The following is a 20,235-nucleotide window of genomic DNA, read 5'->3' as shown; positions in this document are numbered from 1 at the left end:
GATTCTGTCTGGTCATCGTCAACTTCTTACTCTTAATCCTAACAGCACCTTCGAGGTGGGAAGAAGTTTGTTTCTTCTGATAAGAGGGCAATAAATTCTCTTTCTCTGAAAGATTTAGGTGTCCTGTGGCTGCTATCTGGCGTGAGTGCCTCATTCCTTTCTTAACAAAATATCCCGCTTACATAGTTCTTATTTTAACTACAAAATTACCTTTGAACCACAAGACTACATTTATCGTATTATTAAAATGTTAATACAGCACTACTAATCAATACATCAAAACACATATGGTAAATATCTGCGCAGAGCCATATAATATGCACTTTCCACAAGCCGATGCCCGGCAGTGTCCCGCGGCCGGGCGGCACCGGCAGGCTCCCGTCCGTCCCCTCGCTGGCCGCCCCGGCACGATCCCGCCCGTCCCCTCGCTGCCGGCCCCGGAAGGATCCCAGCACGCTCCCGTCCGTCCCCTCGCTGCCGGCCCCGGCAGGATCCCAGCACGCTCCCGTCCGTCCCCTCGCTGCCGGCCCCGGCAGGATCCCAGCAGGATCCCGTCCGTCCCCTCGCTGGCCGCCCCGGCAGGATCCCGCCCGTCCCCTCGCCGCTCGCCCCGGCAGGATCCCGTCCGTCCCCTCGCTGCCGGCCCCGGCAGGATCCCAGCAGGATCCCGTCCGTCCCCTCGCTGCCGGCCCCGGCAGGATCCCAGCAGGATCCCGTCCGTCCCCTCGCTCCCGGCCCGGTCCTGCCCAGCCGGTGCTGCCGCCCCTCAGGGCGGGGTGCGCGTGCCCGCCCTCCGGGCCGCGCGGGGCGCTGTGGGCCGAGCGGGAGCGTGCGCGCGCGGCCATGTCGGCCTCGCTGCTGCGGCGCGGCCTGGAGCTGCTGGAGCCGCCGGGTGAGCCCGCGGGCCGGGGCTGGCCGGGAGGGCGGGCGGGCGGAGGGGGCTCCCCGGTACGGCTGCAGTGACTCCGTCCCTCTTCCCGTTGCAGGCCGGGCGAAGGCGCCGCCGGGACTCCAACGAGGCCGGGCCGGCCCCAGGACGGCGGGCGCGGCGAGGCGGAGGAAAAGGGCTCCGGAGCCCGGCCGGAACAAGGCCACGGTCAAGGGCAGAGTCGTGAAGTCGGCGATAGGTGAGCACCGATCCCTCCTCAGCCCTCGCACCGGGCACCTTTGCGGTGTCCCGTAGCCACGCTGCCGGTTGCTGTATCCATCCCATGCCGTCCCGTTCTCCTGCGTGCCCTCTTGGTGTCGCCCTTTTTTGTGTCGCTCACTTTAAACACAGCCTGTTTGTGGGCGCACCCCTATCCCTGAGCTGTAGCGGTGTCTTTCTCCTCTTTCTCCCGGACTTTGCTGATCCTCCTCTGTCTCTCCTTCTGAGCTGCCTGGATGAGCAGCTGATGCATTTTGTCACTTTCTACTTTGCTCCAGAGGAGTACCATAAGAAGAAGCCTGTGAATCACTTGAGAGAAAACCTGCAGTACATGTTAAAGGGACGACTTGTTGCAGACAAAGCTGTCACAGAACAAGTAAGACTGTAATTTTGTGGGGGAATAAGGTGGGGTCTGTTTCCACAGAGGAACACAGGTGAATGGGAATCATCCCCAGATCTTCCAGATTTATACCTTACACAACAAGAGAGTCAGGTTAAGTTTCTGTCTACAGATGGCCTTGAGGAATTTCTGTGTGCACTGGCAAAATAACTTAGTAAGATTTAAACTGATGTTGAAATGTTGCCCCCTATGATGTTCTCTGACACTAGTGAAAATCACAGAATGGTTTGGGTGGGAAGGGGCCTTAAAAGATCATCCCGTTCATCATTCACCCTGCCACGGGCAGGAATGCCACCTACTACATCAGGTTCCTCAAAATATCCTGACAGTTGTTGGCTTTTCTTAATTACCAAAAATATTCCATAGTTTCAGCTGGCAGAGGTGCCCTGTTTAGACCTTCTCATTACTGTTGATCGAACTGGCCTTCTCCGTAGCTGGAGGCTGATTAACGAGGAAGCAGATGTGCTGCTGGCTCATCTAATAGGAATTACTCAGCTTCCTAAATGGTGTTTCTCATAACTTGAGAATTTCTTGAATGGTCTTCCCCAAAAGTCTCATGCCAGGATTTGAAGAGAATAATAGATGACAGTGCTAGAATCTTGGGCTGTTTTTGGGAGATACAGACTGTTAGCTTACATAAACAATGAAAGTGGTTTAGGCCACTGTTTCTCAGGCTGGAGATTGTTACAGGAGGTGTCAGTGTATTAGAAAATGCTGAGGGAATTCCACCTACTTGTTGGTTTTTTGGTTTGTGTCCTGGGGAGAGGGGATAGAAAAGAAGGTAATAGTTTCAGAAAGTTCTGAATTGAAGTCCATGTTCTTATCTCTGTGACAATTACTAGAAAATAGTTTTCATATTTGACTCCAAATAACAAGTTGGTATCTGCTGTTGTCCCAGTGACCTGCTTTGGTTAACATCAGTGGTTTGCCTCTCACTTTTCTTTGGAGGCACTCTGGAAAATAGCAGAGTTCTTGTAGAACAGCAGGGGTGCTGCAGGTGAGCTTGAAAATCCCTGTTTTGTGGTTTGGTGTGGATAACAATGGCTGTTGTTTTTTCCATTTCTGTATTGTCTGAAGGTTCTTGCTCAGAACAGAGGCAGGAAGTCCAAAGATCAGCCTCCAGAGAAGACAGAAAAGAAGAAGCCCGAAGGCACTGTGTTTACTGAGGAAGATTTCCGTAAATTTGAGAGGGAATACTTTGGGATCCCATAAACATCGTGACAGGGATTCTTGCAGTCTTTCTGCAGCTTCTCCAGTCTGGCTCTCAGGCCTGGGCGTTTCCTTGGCGTGTTTGAGATGGCACACGGGGATGTGTCTCTGTGTGGGACTTGCAGAGCAGCTCTGCCTGGAATGCAGAGCTTGTTGCTGGCCAGCTAAAGCCACAGAGGTGCTCTTGACTCTGAGGTGTGTTCTCCTTGTAATTATCTTCCTGCAGCCACCACATCTTGCATTCTTGATGCAGAAGGGTGGACCAAGCCAAATAAAAATCTTTTTCCCCTTCCTCAGGTTTTAAGGCTCCTGCTACCTGTGTTATGTGGCAGGGAGTGTTGAAAGTACTGTATCTGAATGGAGAAATGTTTTCAACTAGCATTAAGAAAAGGAAGGATGCTTTGAAAGACTGTTAAACTTGAGTAACCCTGCAGTTTGGGTTCTGATTACAGCCCTTGTCAGGTCTGTCAGTCATTGCAAAAACTTTTTATACGTTGTTTGATTAAATAATTGTTGCAGACACTGTCTCTCTTTGCCTTTGTAGTAGTGATTATTATGACAGGTGATGAAGATGAGCCATGTCATTGCTGTGATCCAGGCATTCCTCTCTTTAGGATGACTCAGTTGTGGGAATGGCCTCTCCAATTCATGTTAACACATGCATTAAATCATCTCTCTGACATGCTTAGGCCTTCAGAGAGTGCAGTTGGAATGGAGATGACTCCTCCATTTTGGCTACTCACAATCTTCCCTTTCTCCAAGGAGGAGCTCTCACATGGAGTAAGTGTCCTTTCAGTGTTTCTAGCTGAGTGTCCCACCAAGATGTAGCCATGCCGTCAGGGCACCACTGCTGAGTGTTGCCAGGGCCTGTAGCCAGGAGGGCTTGTGACCCAGATGTTAGTTTTGGCATCAGATTAAAATCTGAGCATGACCTGTGGTGCTGGTTGAAGGGAAGTTGTTTTCTCTCGGACTCCCACCTGTTCCCAGCTGTAACAAACAGAAGGCCCTGCAGGTGGGAGTGTTGTTCCAGAAACTTCCTTACCAAACCACTCTAAATGTGCTTCTTGGGTGGCTCTGCCACTACCTTATCCTGCCCCTTACCTAAAAAGATGGAAAATGCATTCCCTATTTTTCCTTTGGAGAAAGAAAAAAAAAAAAAACACAGGTAAGGAGAAGGACTAGTGCCAAGCTTTGGTTAAGCTCAGGAGCTGATTACAAGGGGCCTGTCTGACCTGAGCAGCAGCCACTTGATGCCAGCACAAGCAGGAATTCACTTATCCTTTCCCTGCCCTCTGATTATAGTTCCTGGTGCTGTCATTTTAACTCTGTGCCTCCTCTGTTGAGGTCTTTTCCTGTTGTGTGCATAGGAGGAAAGGTCACTTGGATATATGAGTTCCAGACAGGGGAAATAAATAGTGAATGTACTGAAGTGTGTGTACTGGAAACTGGGTAATAGCACGTGGGAGGGGATTTCTTGTAATAGGATCAGATTCAACAATCTGCAGCCAGAAGTGGTAAGTTTAGAACAGTTCAAAGAACAGTTCCCTTTTTTAGTTTGTTCTTACTTCCAAAAATTAAGAAATATGGGAAAAAAGCTTCTTAAAAGAATGGAAGCACTATTGTTTGAAAAAATAGTTGACCAAAATATGTATTCAGCACGTCTCCCTAAAACTTCTGCACTGTGTGCCTGCTGCAGTGCATGTGAGCTGGCCTAACAAGTAGCTCTGTTTGGAGCTGTCATGAGGATAATTTACTGTGTGAAAAAGCTGGCTGTGCCACAGCTTGACTGAAGGAGGTAGATTTCTGGGCTGTTACTTTGTTTTAAGCTTTCATCTTCAGTCTTTGGCATTTCCTATGACCCTACAGAAGTCGTTCATGTCCTCTCCTGCTCCTCCTCTACCCATTCCTCCTACGCACCCTTGTTTCTGTGGTTGTTCAGCTCCTGGGCCCTTCTCCTGCAGGCTGAGGGAAGCAAAGCCTTCCTTCCTTGCCCCAGAAAAGGGCAGGAGGGTAATGTGGTTCACTCTCTTTGTGCAAAACCCAGCCTGTTTGTTTGCAAATGTAAGCAACAGGAAAGCTCTTCTTTCAAAGCTAATGAGGAACTTTAAAGTGGGGCCCAGAGCAGTTTTCTATGGGGATAATAACACCCAGATCAGTGGAGTTTCAGAATTGGGTGGGAGCTCTTATTACTGGCTGGAAAGACCATTAAGGCCAACACAAGTAATCAACAGACTTCTGGAGGCATTAGGTTGTCAAGGAGAGTAAAGGTACCCGACAGTCTGAATTTTGCCATTTGAAACTAAACTTGATTGTAGAGTCAACAGTATCCTTAAATAAATTAAACTTTATTTTGTGGGAGGAAGAAAAAGAAGCAGAAGTGAATGGTGGCTGATAGAGATACCATCTGCAAGGTCAAACATCTGATATGTTGCAGCCTTGACTTTCCCCCTCTCTGGCAGGGTATGAGCTCCTAGGAAAGAAGAGCACTGCCACCTGAACACTGGGTAGGTAAGGACAGGGGGTGCCCTGTGAGGGGAATGTCCTCAAATCAGAGGGAAGAACGGGTACCAGCCTCTTCACGTTAAGCTGAATCCAGGCACCTTCTCACACTCCCAGCTGTCTGTCTAGCCATGCCCAGAGGATGCCAGCTGTGCTGGGACCCCAGGAGGTGGCTACCTTGGAGCAATCCCTGTAAGTGTTAGAGGCCAGGCAGAATTCAAGCAACCTGCTCTAGAGGAAGGTGCCCTGGCAGGGGGGTGGAATGGGGTGATCTCTAAGGTCCCTTCCAACCCAAGCCATTCTATGATTCTGTAATCTTTGCTCTTTGCAGCCACATTTCTCTGCCCGATGGAAGAGACAAGAAGGGGTTAGGGAAGCAGCAGCTGCCGTGGCTGCTTTTCCCAGCTGGCCTCCAACCTGTTTCCCACGCTGGAAGCTGAGGGCTGCAGGCCACAGCAACCTTTAGACCTGCTGGACAGCATTTCTGTCCCACGCGTCTGTGTGCGGCAGCGCGGGGACGTGTCCCACTGCTGCCGGGCCAACGCCGCGTGCTCGCTGAGCTCATCGGGCTGCTGGCTCCCTTCCCAGCTCTGCGACACCAGCTGAGCATCCTGCAGCACAAAATAGACGCAGCTGAGCTAGGGAGTGCTGAGGGTGCCATCTTACAGGGCATCTCCACCCACACGCAGCAGGGAGTCAGAATGGGCAGCAGTAGAACCAGCTTTGCCATGAATGCCAATAAAAGCTCTGGAGTGTTATAAGTGTGGTAGAACCTTTCCAGGGAAACTGTTTAGAATAGTTCCCAGATGCTCAGCCTTGAGCTAGCTTAGTGTGAATAAGATTCATCAAGCCTCTTAATGGCCTATTGCTCCCTTGTTATGTGAACGGAAAGCAAAAAAAAAGGAAATTTTTTCCAGTGGGTACAAACTAACGTAAGCCCATACAGCCTCTGCTGTATCAGCATGTCTCCACTTCCTTGCCACAGAAAGCAACGACAGCTACTACCAGCACTATGTGTGTGTCAGAGAGGGGAGGACTGCAAATGTAAACCAAGAAAACATGTTTGTTCAGGACACCAACTTCTTGCCTCTGAAATGACATAGCAGTAACAAACCTGGCTGCAATGAACTTGCTCAGGCAAATGAGATTGAAAACACTGAAAAAGCTATAGGGGGAAAATCAAGGGGTAGGGGCAGAGTCCTAAAAACTTTAGCCAATCTTACCCTCTGGCATTTTTTTTCCATGACTGCCTTACATTTCAGTCTTGCTGATGACCAACGCAGCACGAGCATGTACAGCACTTACAGGCTCCTGAATGCTTTAGGAAGGAGATTGGTTCATGTAAAAAAGGGTACACAGCAGCAGAGCCCTGAATAATTCAGAAAAGTTACAGTGAAAGGAAGTTCCTCATTTTGAGACATAAAGACCCTTCAATTCAAGTCAAAATGAGGAGTGGGAAGGAAGGCAGACTGTCTACTGTCTGCTTACAGCTCAAAATGTGCAACTCCAGCCAAGGCAGCTGAAGGGTCGGTAGGTTGGAGAGGGATTAAAGGTTTGCATGTCTATCTGTAATTATGTAAATAGGATTAACAGAGCCAGCCACTAACTGGTGAGGGTGGGGGACACAAAATCATGAAGGTTGCTCTGCAGCTGTCTAGAGGGTTACATTACACACACCATTTTCTGAAGAATAAGCTGTTGGCAGGGCTAAGCAGTAACATAACCAAGCTGGTCTGTCCTGAGCTGCAGTGTTTGCATGCCAGCAAGATCATTTATCTCCTTTAATGGGAGGCTGAGACCAGGGCTCGTTCTCCATCTGCCTGCACACTGCAATGGAGATCCAGAGGAGTTTCACAACTAGGAGATTCTCTGCCCTATATAAATGAAGCTGACACATCTGCTGTGCCTGGAACTCGCTCCTGCTATTCCTTAAAAGGGTGTGTGCCTGCAAAAGAGAGGAAGAGAGCAGCTGAAGGAGAAGTGAGAGGTGGCTGGCCATCATTTGGAGAGCATGCACCTCTGTAATAGGGAAACTGGAGCTTGTGGGCGCAGCCAGCTTCCTTCGTTCAGTGACTTCATTCACTTCTGACACTGCATGAGTGCACTGAAAATAATGCAAAGACTGCATAGCTGGGATACCTGAGCAGCCAAAATAGTATTGCCTAGGTCAGGGGACTGAATTCCTCTGTTAATTCACAGGGCCTGAAGCATTTCAATGAGAAAGTCAGCAAAGGTGGGCACTTCTGGCCCAGCAAGGTATGCTCATGTTAAGAACCCAAGATGGCCTTTGCACTGGAAATTAAGTGTTTATATGCAGCATTGCATGGGAAGGCTGTGAATACAACAGGACAGAGGAAGGTAGGATATCCCAGAAGCTACTTGGACCATACTGAGAAAAAATTAGTATGCACAAGATGGAAATTATGCCTATAGGAAGGACAATAGAGATCCTGTTTGTTTTTTGTTTTGTTTTGTTTTTTTTTTCCCTGAAGGCCTATGAAGTCTATGGGAAGATTAAAAAAAATTATATTCTTCTGGCCAAAAATGTATAGATTTCCCAACTCCCAGAAAAGGCTATAAACGGACTATCACTGTGTGAAACTGCATCAGAATAAGCCACATTTTCTTTCTATAGTCCAGCTTGGGAGCACTGGAGGAGTATTAATCTCCCAAAGGACAGCCTGTCCTTGCAGCTATTTCTGGGCTTTCTGCCAGGGCAAAAGCTATTTGAAAGATTTTATCATCATTCTTTCTTCATTCTCCAACACTGCAGCTGTGGGTTTATTTTTGTAAGCTTGCTGCAAAGGTGCATCTGATTCTCCACACACGCATGTGAAGAAGTTATCTGCAGTGATGGTTTCCCCTGTTCCTTTTGAAAGAGAAGAGCATGCACCTGGGGCTCTCTAAAGGCAGGGTGAAGAGGAAGGTAGTTATAAATATTCTGATAACAGCAGAAACAAGCTTGTGAGAAGGGGTTTTGTGAGCAGTGAACTGCAAGAGGTTGGTTGGTTATGTGGGAGAATATTGGACTCCTTTTTACCATGAAGCACTGGTAAATTGGCTGAGGGATTGGAGCCCGAGGGTCACACTCTGTATATGTGAAGTCTACCTCACTGCCCTTAATTGAGAGGAAAAATAACTGAGACAGAAATCCCATCAGCTGTGCCAACTTCAGATTCAAACAGCTTTTATATAACTCAGATTGGGGGAATTCTGCTGTTTCTGAGGATGTTGCAGAACAAGGCTCCTCCAGGGGTAGGTAAAGCCTGTATTTCATGCACTACAATCTGGTTCTGGACATGGTATCATGCTCTATCCAAGCTGCAAGGAATCAGTTGAAGCACATTTGTTCTGTGAGGCTGTGAGAAAAAGGAGAGAGCTCCTGCAGTTTGCAGAATATAAAATCAGTTACTAGGCAGGAGGCTATCAGACGTTTTACCCTTGTGGGCTGGAGCTTGTGACGGTGTCCTGGGTGTTCCTTGGCTCCTGCTGCAGGCTGGACAAGCTGCTGGGCTGCAGAGCCAAGTGGCGTGATGCTTGCTGTGCCTAACTGAAGCCTGGAGGAAAAGTCTAGATAAAAAATGCAGAGGAAGAGTCAGCCCTGATCTCCAGCCCCTGTAAAATCTTAACTAAGTTACTAAGTATGGAAACACAGCGTCATTTCAGCAGGCGTTGCAGGAGATTGCCATATGGCTGCCTCTGCAAAGCCACAAGCTCGGAGCCTCAGCAAGCACCGACAGTGCTGACTGCTCTTTAAGGGCAGGCTTCTGACTCTCCTGCAAGGAGTTCTGTAAGGCACACACACAGCTGCAGAGAGCAAAGCAGCATGGATGCATTGTGCATTCCTCCTTACCTGTTCCAGCTCTGATCTTCCTTCCCTGGAGTGAGTGCCATTTAGGAAATTGGGCCTGCCTACCCTCTGCAGGGCTGGAGAAACCAGAATCATGAACTTACTGGCCAGCTCATGCATTTGCAGAGCATGAATGCAGAGAAAAAATTGTTTTAGCCACAAGTGGCTCACAGACAGTCCTGCCAGGGCTGCCAGAGTATTTATCCCCTCCCCACCCACAGACAGGGGTGGGGAGGGGATAAATGTGCTGCCAATTTTTTTCAGGTTTCAGGAGAACTGAGTAAGGGTAGCAGAACACAGGAGATGCTCCCTCAGCCCTGGCTGCTGCCAGGTGTAAGCAGAAGTTGCTATGGCTCTAAGGGAAGAGGAGGTGGTTGCCCTGTGGTGGGAAAAGGGGATCAGTATGAGGAGGAGAGGAGGGTGTGGTATGAGTCTACCACCAGCTGGTAGACTCACAGCCACTTTTTTGTGGCTCAACTGAAACCAAGCACAATGACACCTCAGGTGCAAATTTGACCAAAACCTTGGGGCTTTTCTGCCTCTAATTATCCCCATCCCCAGCCTAGCTGATGCAGCCCATTTGAAGGACACCTATTACATTGGTCTACCTCCTAAACCACAACAGAGTCCCTTGTCCCTGCTTGCAGTCTCCAGTTTGCATGGCATTCCATTCATACAGCACCTGGTCACCAGTGCCCTTACCCAGGAGGTTTGAGACTACTCAAATTGTCCCATGATTCCAAGGGGAGGGTTTCAGTTATCCACCCCCTCCACAGTGTGGCACGAGCCTTAACTCCTGATGGAGACCCTTTTTGTAATGTAAATAGCACCCAGGCACAGCTGTAAGCGCAGACAGGTGCCTCTGAGAGCCTGGCCCACCCAGCCCTCCACGGCTGCCAGCACCATCCATCGGCTGGAGCAGCCTCGGCACACCAGGGCCCCCAGCACACAGCTGTTATCCCACCCCACCCAAGGGCTTGGGCAAGGAGCAGGGATGAACGACTGCAGCCCTAACCTGAGGGCTTAAGGAGCTCAAATGTCAGAGACCAGGACCCCCAGCAGGCTGCAACTGGAGAAACCATTCCCCAAGGTTCCCTTAAGGAGCTTTTCCCTCCCCACTCCAGCACGGCCTGGAGCCCTGATGTCACTGCACTGCATGTGTGTGCCAGCCAGGCTCAGATATCCAGCACCTGAGCCCAGCAGCTGAGGAAGCCACACTAGTGGTGTGTCCATATGCCAAAGGGATTAAGTAGTGTTAAATGGGGGTATCAGCAGCCAAAAAAATTTTTAAAAAATTGAGCAGACATGTAGTTTAAAAATGGCACATTCCAAATATTTAACACCCAACACCCCCACACAAACACAGGCACTCCGGCACATCAGTACCTTCCCTGCACAGCTGAGGCAGGACTAATTCTGAACTAGTTTTATGGACCAACTCAGCTATAACTTCGGTTAAGTAAAGGCAAATTTATCTTTAAAAGGTTGACTCATCAATGGCTGGCTGCAGCAGACTTTCACACTGATGCAGAACATGACCCATCAATAATCCCATCCACTTGGCCCAGTTCACACCCGTTTGACAGGGCCAGGCAACAGCTCCTGCTCTGGTTTGGGCACTATGGAAACCCACAGGCACATGGGTTAACTGCAACCCAAGGGCAGCTAAGCCTGTTGCTTGCTCTGGACTTGTCTCCTAGCAAGCTTTCTTAAACCCGTGCTCACAACTTTGTTTTGTCCCTGGACTCTTTTCCTCCCTTCACAGAAACACCCACATCTGAAAATAAGCACCCCCACCACATGGTATTACTGATCTTGTGTCTTCAATCGACTCTCCAATCTCGTTTCAACGGGCTTACAAATTTGCTGAAAACCCTGAGGCAGCTCAGTGTGATGCCCTTACTTTAGAATGCATGTAAATGGTGGAGGGGACAGGTCAAGAGACACTTTACACACTCCAGTTCCAAGCACTCTGTGCACCTGCACTGCATCCACACCCAGAACAAGCAGCACAAGTGACACGCTGCACTCACCAGACACACCAGACTCACAACAGCTTGTTGTCCTTGTACTTACACCTAGGTGTGGCTTAAGTCACGCTGGTTTTACAGGCACCACTCATCACACACCATCGTTGCACATTTACTACAAAATCATTTATTAAGACAACAATACACAGCTTTAGCAGAAGCTTATATACATGCGCACAACACGGCTGACTACCCTACTCGGGGACTCTTGCTCTTTTGCCCTTGGCCTTGCGGACCTCTTCTATCAGATCTTTTAAGTACTGAATTTCCTTACTAAGGGAATCTGCTTTCTCCTTCAGGGCCTGGTTCTTCTGCTCCAACTCTCTGCACTCCCCAGACAGTGCCTCCTGTTCCGCCCTCTTTTTCTGCCGGTAACGCGTGGCAGCAGTTTTATTCTGCTCCATCTTTTTTAGTTTCTTATCGATTTTCTTTTCTCCTTTCACCTTAGCTGACACTACCTTCTCTGCAGGATGATCGTAGGGTTTGGACCGCACAGAGCCACAAGGGGCATCTGCAGGGAACTGGTTGCCATTGGGGGATCCAAGTGAATTGGTGGGGCTGTGTTGGGGGGTTCCCAGGTAGGAGTCTGGGCTCATGCATATCCCACTATCATCTGAGTGGTTCTCATCCTCTTTCTCAGACTTGGTGATCACCACCACCACAGTGGGGTACTCCCGCTTTCTTTCTCCTTCCAGAACATCCACTTCACTTCCTAGCTCTAAACTAAATGAGTGGTCTGAAGTGGAAGTGAGAGACCCTGGGGAGAGGGGAAAAGACCAAAGGGAAGCCAATGGGGCCATTGGATCTGCTCCAACGGGGGATTCGGGGACATGGGTGATTATGTTATTCATCAGTGGAAGTTCTTTGTTGTGAAATTCCTGGATGGTAGCATTAAATAGATCACACGTGTCTTCCAACGTGGCCATCAGCTCGTCTGGTGAGACGGTGGCTTCCAGATGTTCCATACCTAACAGGGCATCAAAATCAAATTCCTTCAGATCCATCTTCTCCACCATCCACTCCATGCCAGAGAAGGCATCCTCTGCACAATACAGAAAGTATATTACCACTTCAGTAAACCATCACACAGTGCAACTCAAGGTTATGAAAACAATCTACCAGTTTATGTCAGCATCTTTCCTCTCTCATGTATTATAGCACAAAGAGGAAACCATCAGAAAAAAAATACACTTTCATTAAGCTCCTAAAAACTGCAGGGTACAACATAACCAGCTCTTGTGACATTCCAACCCTCTGATTTAAATACCAGAAGAATTCAGGGACATTTACAACATACAACCATGCTTTCTTATTGTTACCTCTGCCAAGAATCAGAAACAGCTGCTGTGTTATTTAGAGAGCAGCACAAGAGGCATTTTACCATAACCAGCAAGCATGCGTCAGCTAAGCAGTGCAGCACACACTCTTTCCAACCCCAGGTAACACACATAGGATTGCCTTCAGATTTAAGAAAACCTAGCAATTTAATTTCAACTGGAATGTTGTTGTACTATGTAATTGCTGCCCTTTATGAAAGTAAGTAAAGCCTTACCCTGACTGCTATCTATGGTGTTGCCTAAACTGTCCACAGCAAGCCAATTGGAGGAGACTGCCTTAGCCTTGTCGCTGGAGAACCCATGCGAACCGAGGGGCTCGGCCACCTCCAGGTAGTCATCTAGGAGTCCCAGACTTTCCTCAGCCACCGAACACGGCTGGCTGAAGGGGGATATTGAATCCCCCAACAGCATCTCGTTGTTCAAGAAGCTCATTTTCGTCAGCTTTTAATGCTTTGACGTCGAAGGATGTAGACAAGTAGAAGGTTTTTTCGTCGACTACAGCAATGCTGCTGTGCGATGCCGTGAAAAACCTGCGAACAAAACTTGCAGCCATCAGAATTTGGTTCGAGCAACATAGTAGCCTTTTCTACCAGGGGCATCTCAGGGAGCACGGCGGAACTTCATAGATTATCTCCCTCCTTTATTTCTGGGCTGCTGCGCGTCCCCCGCCTCCCTCGGGGCCGGCCCCGCCCACCCGCCGCCATTTCGCGGTGCCACCGCCATTTTGTGTCCTGCCACGTTTCCATCACGGCTCCAGCACCGCACAGGGCTGTGCGCCCCATGCCCAGTCTTGCGGGGCAGGCTTAATGCTACATTACTACAATTCTTAACATTACTACTGGAGCTAGATGAGTAACAACCCCGTTCATCTGTCTGCGATTCCAGCACGTGGTCCTTAAGACTCAAAACCCTAATACAACCACTAATGCCCCATTTTCCCTTACATACAGCAGCGCTTTCCCTCGCGAGAGCCAAGAAACCCTCCTTGGGAAAGTCCCTTATTCCCATGAAAATCCCAGAAAATAAGTATTACGTAATAAAATGCCAGATTTTTTCGAAAGCAAGGTTTCTCGAGCGATAGGAAGCGTAGACGCTTCTCGTAAATTCTTTCGAAATTGCATTTCCTGTTATTTCTGACACTCGCTGCACCCGGGGGTACTGAGCTCTACAAAGATCTACCCACCTCGCACCCATTTTACCGTAACTCGGTAGTTAATGTATTAATTTAGTAGACCTAGATATTCCCCCCCGCTCCCCCTGAGATACCAACTAACACCACACGCACATAAAACCCACCCCAAAAGGGTAAGAGGGCGCCTATTAACACACAAGAGAGGGAGCAGCCGTCCCTCACACACGATACTCACGCCATGGTTGCAGATGCCGGGGGTGTGCTGAGGCCGCCGCCGCTGCTGCTGCCCCTGGTGCACTGGCCGATGCCGCCGCTGGCCCTGCCGCCTTAAAGAGCCATGGCGGCCAGGGGAGGGAGGGCTGCTCTATTCCGCGCCGCGCGGGAGGTGCTGCGCACACTGACAGAGCCACGCACACAACCACGACTCAGAAGGACAGGAAACAATGAGGTGGCACCGGCGCTGCTCCGCTCTTATATATGGGACACGTTGCCAGAAAAGCTGCAGCGCTGAGGTATCCTTCCGCCAGGCGTGACCTGCCTGTCACCAGCAGCTCGGGACCCGTGGCCTGTCTTTGTGGGCTTCTCTCCTGCCGTTCTGCTACGGGTTAAACATAGGAGCCGCCGACAAAACGCCACGGCTCCACGACGGAACAGTCAAGAAGGGACTATATGATGTATACATCCGCGCCGCACACCCCCACTTAGGGCGGGCCGTGACACGTGACCAGAGCGACTGAGGACGCGCCCCCCCCCGCGGGGAGCGTGGGGGGAGGGGGGAAATTTTACCCGCCAACAAAGACCCAGAGCTCGCGCGGAAGACGTCACGCAGCTCACCACGTGGGAAGGGGCGGCGCTCATTGGCTACGAGCGAGTCGTTTACGTGCCCCGTGGGCTGTCATTGGCCAGGCTCGGAGGAGACCAATGCGGAGAGGAAGCGGGGCAGAAGGAACAGGGGTGGGGAAATGGCGGCTGGACGAGGTGGGGGAAATAAAGATGATGCTGGGAGCGGGTCGAGAACGAGCGGCCGGGCAGGAAAATGGCGCCCACTGACGGCAGCCCTGCGTTTCCCTGATATGTCCTTCTGGAAGCAGAGTGTGCTCCCCACTTCGATTTTCAACGGCTCCTTTTGTTGGCCACACAAAGCCCCGCTGAGGACAGGCGGGAGCTGTCGGCTGCGGCCCGGGCTGAGGCGCTGGCATGGCGCCCCTGAGGGCGTCCTGCTCCCTTAGATAACGCGCTGCCTTCCCTCCCTGCCTGCCCCACACATGGAGCGCGCAGATTACGGACTCCCCGGGGCTGTTTGTTTGTGTGCGTGCAGGAGGGCGTCTGCCCGCATCCTCACAGCGGCCATGGCGCCGCACCGACCCGAGAGGCTTCTGAGGAGCCTGGCTGCAGAGCCGCGCTGCCCGGCAGCCGACAGTATCAAAGTAGTGCCTTCAACCCATGCAAGGGCTGAAAATTAAGTTGGTTATTCCACAGTTGAGGAATAAAAATGTCGTCTCCTGCCGTGCAATTGCATGCTGATGTAGTTGCTTCTCTCTTCTGTATGCAGACATCACTCGACTGGTGTGAGCATTAATTGATCACCTACCTATGAGCCTCGCATCTACAAAGGGCAGTGGCACCTTGGGAAGCTTTCAAAGTGCCGTTTTGCATTTTATCTGATCCAAATCAACCTGCTTCTAGCAAAGAAGTCAGGACTCTTTCCCCACCCAGCTCCTGCTTAAACCGTTCCACCATCTGGCCTGGCCCCCACTGAGACAGCTCACAGCGAGAAACTCACAGGGGTCAACAGTTTTCCACTGGCTTCAGTTCCTTCATCATCCTTTCAGTCGGGTCACACAGGCACTGGACAGCTCCGGTGAGCTGGGAGTTTCAATACCTGTGTAATTCCTCACTGTGTCAGAGTTACCCAGCTTCAAAAGGTTGATTTTCCACTTTGCCAGCCTCACAGCACCATCAGCTCTGGGAGCTGCAGTGGGACTTTGCTTGTTCAAACATCCTCATCCTGCAGCTCAGCTTGCTCTCAGCTACTTCTGCAAAAGGCTCCACTATTTTCCATTTAAGACCTCAGTAGTATTTGGGTAAAGCCACAGCCTTCACCTTGTTTGCTCAGGTTTAACTGCCTGGAATGTCTTAAAAAACTGGTTGATGATTTGCAAGGACGGAGTGTGACCTAATTTTTACTTTTAGTAGTCTGGTCTTAGCACTGTCACTACAAAGCAGAGTATGTCACCGTATGACATCTGTAATGTGAGCGCTGGCTGCTGAATTAAAAAGGGCAATTTTCCCTTTATGTTGGTTTCTTGCTGTTTTATTTTGGTTGGTTGGTTTTGATTCTTTCTTTCTTTCTTTCTTTGCACAGAATTTTAAATGACTCATTGAAATAGAGGAGGCAGAGAAAAATGTCCTCCAGTGCCAACAAACACCACTGTAGCAGTAGAGCAGTCTGAGATAACTGTTCTGATAAATACACTATGGAGGAGGCAGATCTTGCCTCCAAGGAGAATTGAGAGGATGCAGCAGCTTTTAAAGAAGCCGAGTGGGTGATTGGCTGCCTGGATGGGTGGACAGCATTTCCATGTCCTCACCGGCTAAGGGAGAGCTCTCACATCACTGCCCTGCCTGCCTTCCTCTCCTTTAAGTGAAAAGGGCGATTGTATGACCATAATAGCAGCTAAACAAACAGAAATGCACCCAATATTTATACACCCAATCATTCATCCTGAAAAGATAATTATAGATTTCTCTGAAAGGACTCTGGGAATGTGTGCGCAAGAATCACGTAAGCAAAAATGAAGTATGCGATGAGGAACTTAACCCAGATCTGCCTGTTTTCCAGCTGCCTGCTTTGCCTTTTGTGTGTGAACTGAGGTGGAAATTCGTCTGTATTATGAGTTCCAGACAGATTTTCTGTAACAATCTCCAATCCAGAAAGTGAAATCAAGTAATAAGCCAGCCATTTAGAGAAAAGCATAATTCTCCCTGCTTGCTGCAGGACTGCAGAATAATTGTTGTTAAATCATTTAATGACCTACAACCCCAATTCCTTCATAAATTATCTTTCTTCTTTTGCAGATATTATGTCAGACATATCTCCACTGTGTCTAGATCTTTTAACCAAGGTAGAAGGCACTTTTTTTTTAAAGCACAAATAACAATTTTTGTACAAAAGAAATTACCAGTATTTCTAAGCACAGGACTACTAGCTACTCTTTACTAACTCAAAAGTGTCTAAAAATAATTTCTTTCCAATCTTACATAATATATTTGTTGCTCAGAGATTGAGTAGCTCTGAAGAAAATTTAATTTCCAGCACAAAAAGGTGGCTTCTGAGGGAGCCCCAATTTGTGTGCATGGTGAGTGAAGTCCTGCTGTCATGTTAACAGCTTTATCACCATGGATCTTATTTTCCTGCCCTGGGAACCTCAGCAAAGGGAACTCCTGGGATCAGCAAGATCCATACTGACACAGAAATGAGGGGCCAGCTGCAGGAGAGAGGAGCTGCTCTTCCAGAGCTGGCTGCAGGAGGGAGGCCAAGGGCCTGGCTGGGAAGCAATGAAGTGCCCTGATAAATCCAGCACTGCAGAGAGCCAGCTCCACCCAAACAGCATCAGGAGGTGGGAAACTAATACTCCTCATTCACCCTCCTCCTTCCTTAGGATGGAATGTCAATACATGGGCTTTAATAACCTCTCTGGTTTTTGTTTGTTGTTGTTGTTTTTTTCTTGTTAAAGTAAACATTGTTAAAAAAAGATTTTCTTCTTCCGCCAGCAAGAATAGAGGAGACAAACATGCTGAATGCTGTTAGTAAGCACTCCAAAGGCAGAGAGGACGTAAATGTTTCCATAGTAACACCCCTCACACAGTCTAGACAGGCTGCATGGGATGCTCTCGGGGGCTGTCAGTGGCAGGGAGGTGCTGGGCCTCTCTAGCAGGGGAGCAGCGTGCTGGGAGGAGTGGGAATGGCTGGGGCCGGGAGGGGAACCAGCAAAAGTAACAGTGACACAGATGTCTGCTCTTCTCTGGAGAAAGCTGCAGCCGGGGGGGGAAGGTGGGCTGACACTGCATGGGACAGTGCATGGTGGCCATGGTGGCCATGGTGGCCATGGTGGCACTGGGCAGGCAGCTTTGGGCCCCACCGAGCCTCAGTGCCCCGGAGAGGAGCAGATGGGCTTTCTGCTGGCCCTGGGCTGCCTGGGGAGGAGGGGCACTGCCTGCTCTGCAGCAGGGTCAATGTCAGGCAAGCCCCAAGGGGATTCTAGTGAGGGATAACTTGAGTCCTTTCAACCTTCCATCAGGAGGGACAGGAAGCCTTACCCTGCACTTCAATGAACAAAGCATTTCCAGAGACTAGCAGGAATTTTTCCTGGAGACAGAGTGCTGAGGAAAACACAAGGGAGGAATGAGGCAAAGCAGAGACATTTTGAGCAATTTTGAGGGAGAAGTACCTACAACCTCTATGGCACAGACTAATTCACAGTGCTTGCTTGCTTCTTTCCTCATGTGGTACAAACAACTATCTGAAAGATCTTTTCTGCCAGATTCTCATTGTAAGATCTTTAGGGATTTCTTTATAGATGTTCCATTTTAAAACTAGATCAAAAAGCAAATATATATGATTAAAGATCAGGCTGGGAGGTATTAACATCCATCTTTTATTACATACAAAATAAGTTATCCATATGCTCTGCCTCGTTTGTTTTGGACTAGTACACCAAATGGAATCTCTAATAAATCATTCACTGCTTACCCACTCCCTCACTGTCTTCTGTTTCCATCCTGCAATGTAAATATCCCTGACATTAGAAATGAGACTAATAAAAAAGAGGATTAAATCTGCAATTTACATCTGCAACTTACAGTTCAATTATTTCACACAGTTATGGAAACAACCCTGGTTGTCCACCTACATTTTTCTTACTGAACAAACTTGGGCATGCCAGGCACATGCTGATAGCTCACAAAATAATGTGTCTCCAGAGGCTTAGTTACTTGAATCAGCCAGGCTGTGGCCAGCTGCCACAAGTAAAAACATTGTGCAAATCTGGTAAGAGGGAGGTGAGTTGTAACTTGCCCAAGCATGAGTTTCCTAAGCAAAGCTACAACTGGCTGATGTTTAGCAAAAAATATGTGTTAAGGAGGGAGAGGAGGGGATGCTGACTTTTGTTCAGACCATTGGGGGATATTTTTAGTTGTCTCATTGTCCAGCCTTATTTTATTATGATGAAAGGACTTGGGGATCAAGAAGAATCCTTCATGTGCATTAGTACATATGGGCTCAGTTTGGCACACAAACAAAAGCCTTCCAGTTATCCAAGCAATAAAAGAACAGAAACACATTTCATGTCAACTATTGTTCTTCATGGGCCTGTAGTTGATGTGAGTACCTGTACCTGCAAGTTATCAGCATCTGCTGGAGTCACACCTGCCAGGTGTCTTGTGCCCTTCTGTGCAAAAGGCTGAGGAGGACAGTGACAATGCACATTGCTTATTTTCTATTTTCCAGTGTGAAGTTAGCAAGACCTGAGGCCTGACAGGCAGGTACAGATTATGAGACTGCAGCATCCCAGCCCAGACACCAGTGAGTGAGTGAACTTCAGTGGAATTCTCCTTCAGTGTCTCAATGCCCCTTAGAGTAGTCAGGGGATCTTTTGAGGGTATGTGAGACGAGGTCTCTGATTCTGGTGCTGGCCGGCAGCTTCAGCAAGAACACTGACACAACAAATATTCAGATGAAGCTCTGAAACTCATGTGAGGATAAGTCACTCTTGAGGCTGAAGCTGCCCAGGTCCCTGGGGAGGAATGCTGCAGCCATTATTCAGTAATAATTTTCCACTCTCCACAGGCAACAGCTTCTCAGTGATTTACCAGCAGACTTTGTACTGTTTTAATATATATTTGTTTACAAAGGAGGAGAGAAAAAGTCCTGGTGGATGTTGACACAACTGTGTTACCATTGAGTTTATAGCTTTTCCTGAAGGAATGCCATTTTCCCTCCTAAGGCCTCTGTGTTAGGGGATTTGGCAAATTGTGTCAGAGGGATTCTTTCAGAAGACTTTGAGCCTGTTCTGCTCCCTGCATTTGTACATGGACTGACAGGTGGCTTCAGTAGAGCCTCCTCAGGTGTGTTACAGGTGGCCTGGCCATGGACAGGCTGGATAATGGTCTCCAAAGAACACTTTGCAGCCAAAGTACCATATTGAGTAGGTACTGTGTTCTCTCAACCCACCTGCCCTCTTGCTGCCATTGCTGTGGTGCCTGGTGAGGGAGGTTTGCAGTTCTCTTAATGGGAGGAGGTTTCTGTGCTTGACTGCTGAGAGAAGTGGTTTGAGACCTAAACCCAGGTGTGTCAGGAGCCAGGAGCTCTGCTGGGGAGGCACAGCTGGCCTGCTCTTCTGGCACTCAGAGGGTGAGACTGTTGAGGCCCTGTCCTGGCTTCAGGAGGAGACATCTCTGGGTTTGAGGCAATGCTGGTGCTATTCAGAAAGGTAACATTTGAACCATTCACCTCAGCCATGCAGTGTCAGTAAGATGTGCTTGGATGCACTTATCAGAAATACAGGTCTCCCCTAGGCAGGGCAGGCTCACAAAGGGGTAAATCTGTCCCAGGGCACAAAGCTTGGGAGTC

At 49.0% G+C, this 20,235-nt stretch overlaps 2 protein-coding genes and 1 long non-coding RNA gene across 3 annotated transcripts; 1 reads left to right on the top strand and 2 right to left on the bottom strand.

Annotated features, from left to right (window-relative positions):
- Positions 1-843: 843 nt before the first annotated feature.
- On the top strand, positions 844-3,276 carry RPS19BP1 (ribosomal protein S19 binding protein 1). The gene is made up of 4 exons (XM_063154579.1): positions 844-892; positions 987-1,127; positions 1,426-1,523; positions 2,625-3,276. Exons 1-4 carry the CDS (start codon positions 844-846, stop codon positions 2,757-2,759), a joined length of 423 nt encoding a protein of 140 aa, XP_063010649.1. The 3' UTR covers positions 2,760-3,276.
- Positions 3,277-8,107: 4,831 nt separating this feature from the next.
- On the bottom strand, positions 8,108-9,279 carry LOC134418053 (uncharacterized). The gene is made up of 3 exons (XR_010027666.1): positions 9,109-9,279; positions 8,695-8,825; positions 8,108-8,614 (listed from the first exon to the last, which is right to left on the bottom strand). It is a non-coding gene; the product is annotated as an uncharacterized LOC134418053 (long non-coding RNA).
- Positions 9,280-11,239: 1,960 nt separating this feature from the next.
- Positions 11,240-14,060, bottom strand: ATF4 (activating transcription factor 4). Its single transcript, XM_063154578.1, has 3 exons — positions 13,840-14,060; positions 12,688-13,002; positions 11,240-12,177 (listed from the first exon to the last, which is right to left on the bottom strand). The coding sequence occupies exons 2-3, from the start codon at positions 12,902-12,904 to the stop codon at positions 11,330-11,332; spliced, it is 1,065 nt and encodes a 354-aa protein (XP_063010648.1). The 5' UTR covers positions 12,905-13,002; positions 13,840-14,060; the 3' UTR covers positions 11,240-11,329.
- Between the last annotated feature and the right edge of the window lie 6,175 nt (positions 14,061-20,235).

The sequence above is a fragment of the Melospiza melodia genome, chromosome 4 (assembly GCF_035770615.1).
Source record: "Melospiza melodia melodia isolate bMelMel2 chromosome 4, bMelMel2.pri, whole genome shotgun sequence".
NCBI classification, from domain to species: Eukaryota; Metazoa; Chordata; class Aves; order Passeriformes; family Passerellidae; genus Melospiza; species Melospiza melodia.
The sequence above is the reverse complement of the archived record's forward strand: the minus strand, read 5'-3'. Positions and strand labels throughout refer to the sequence as shown.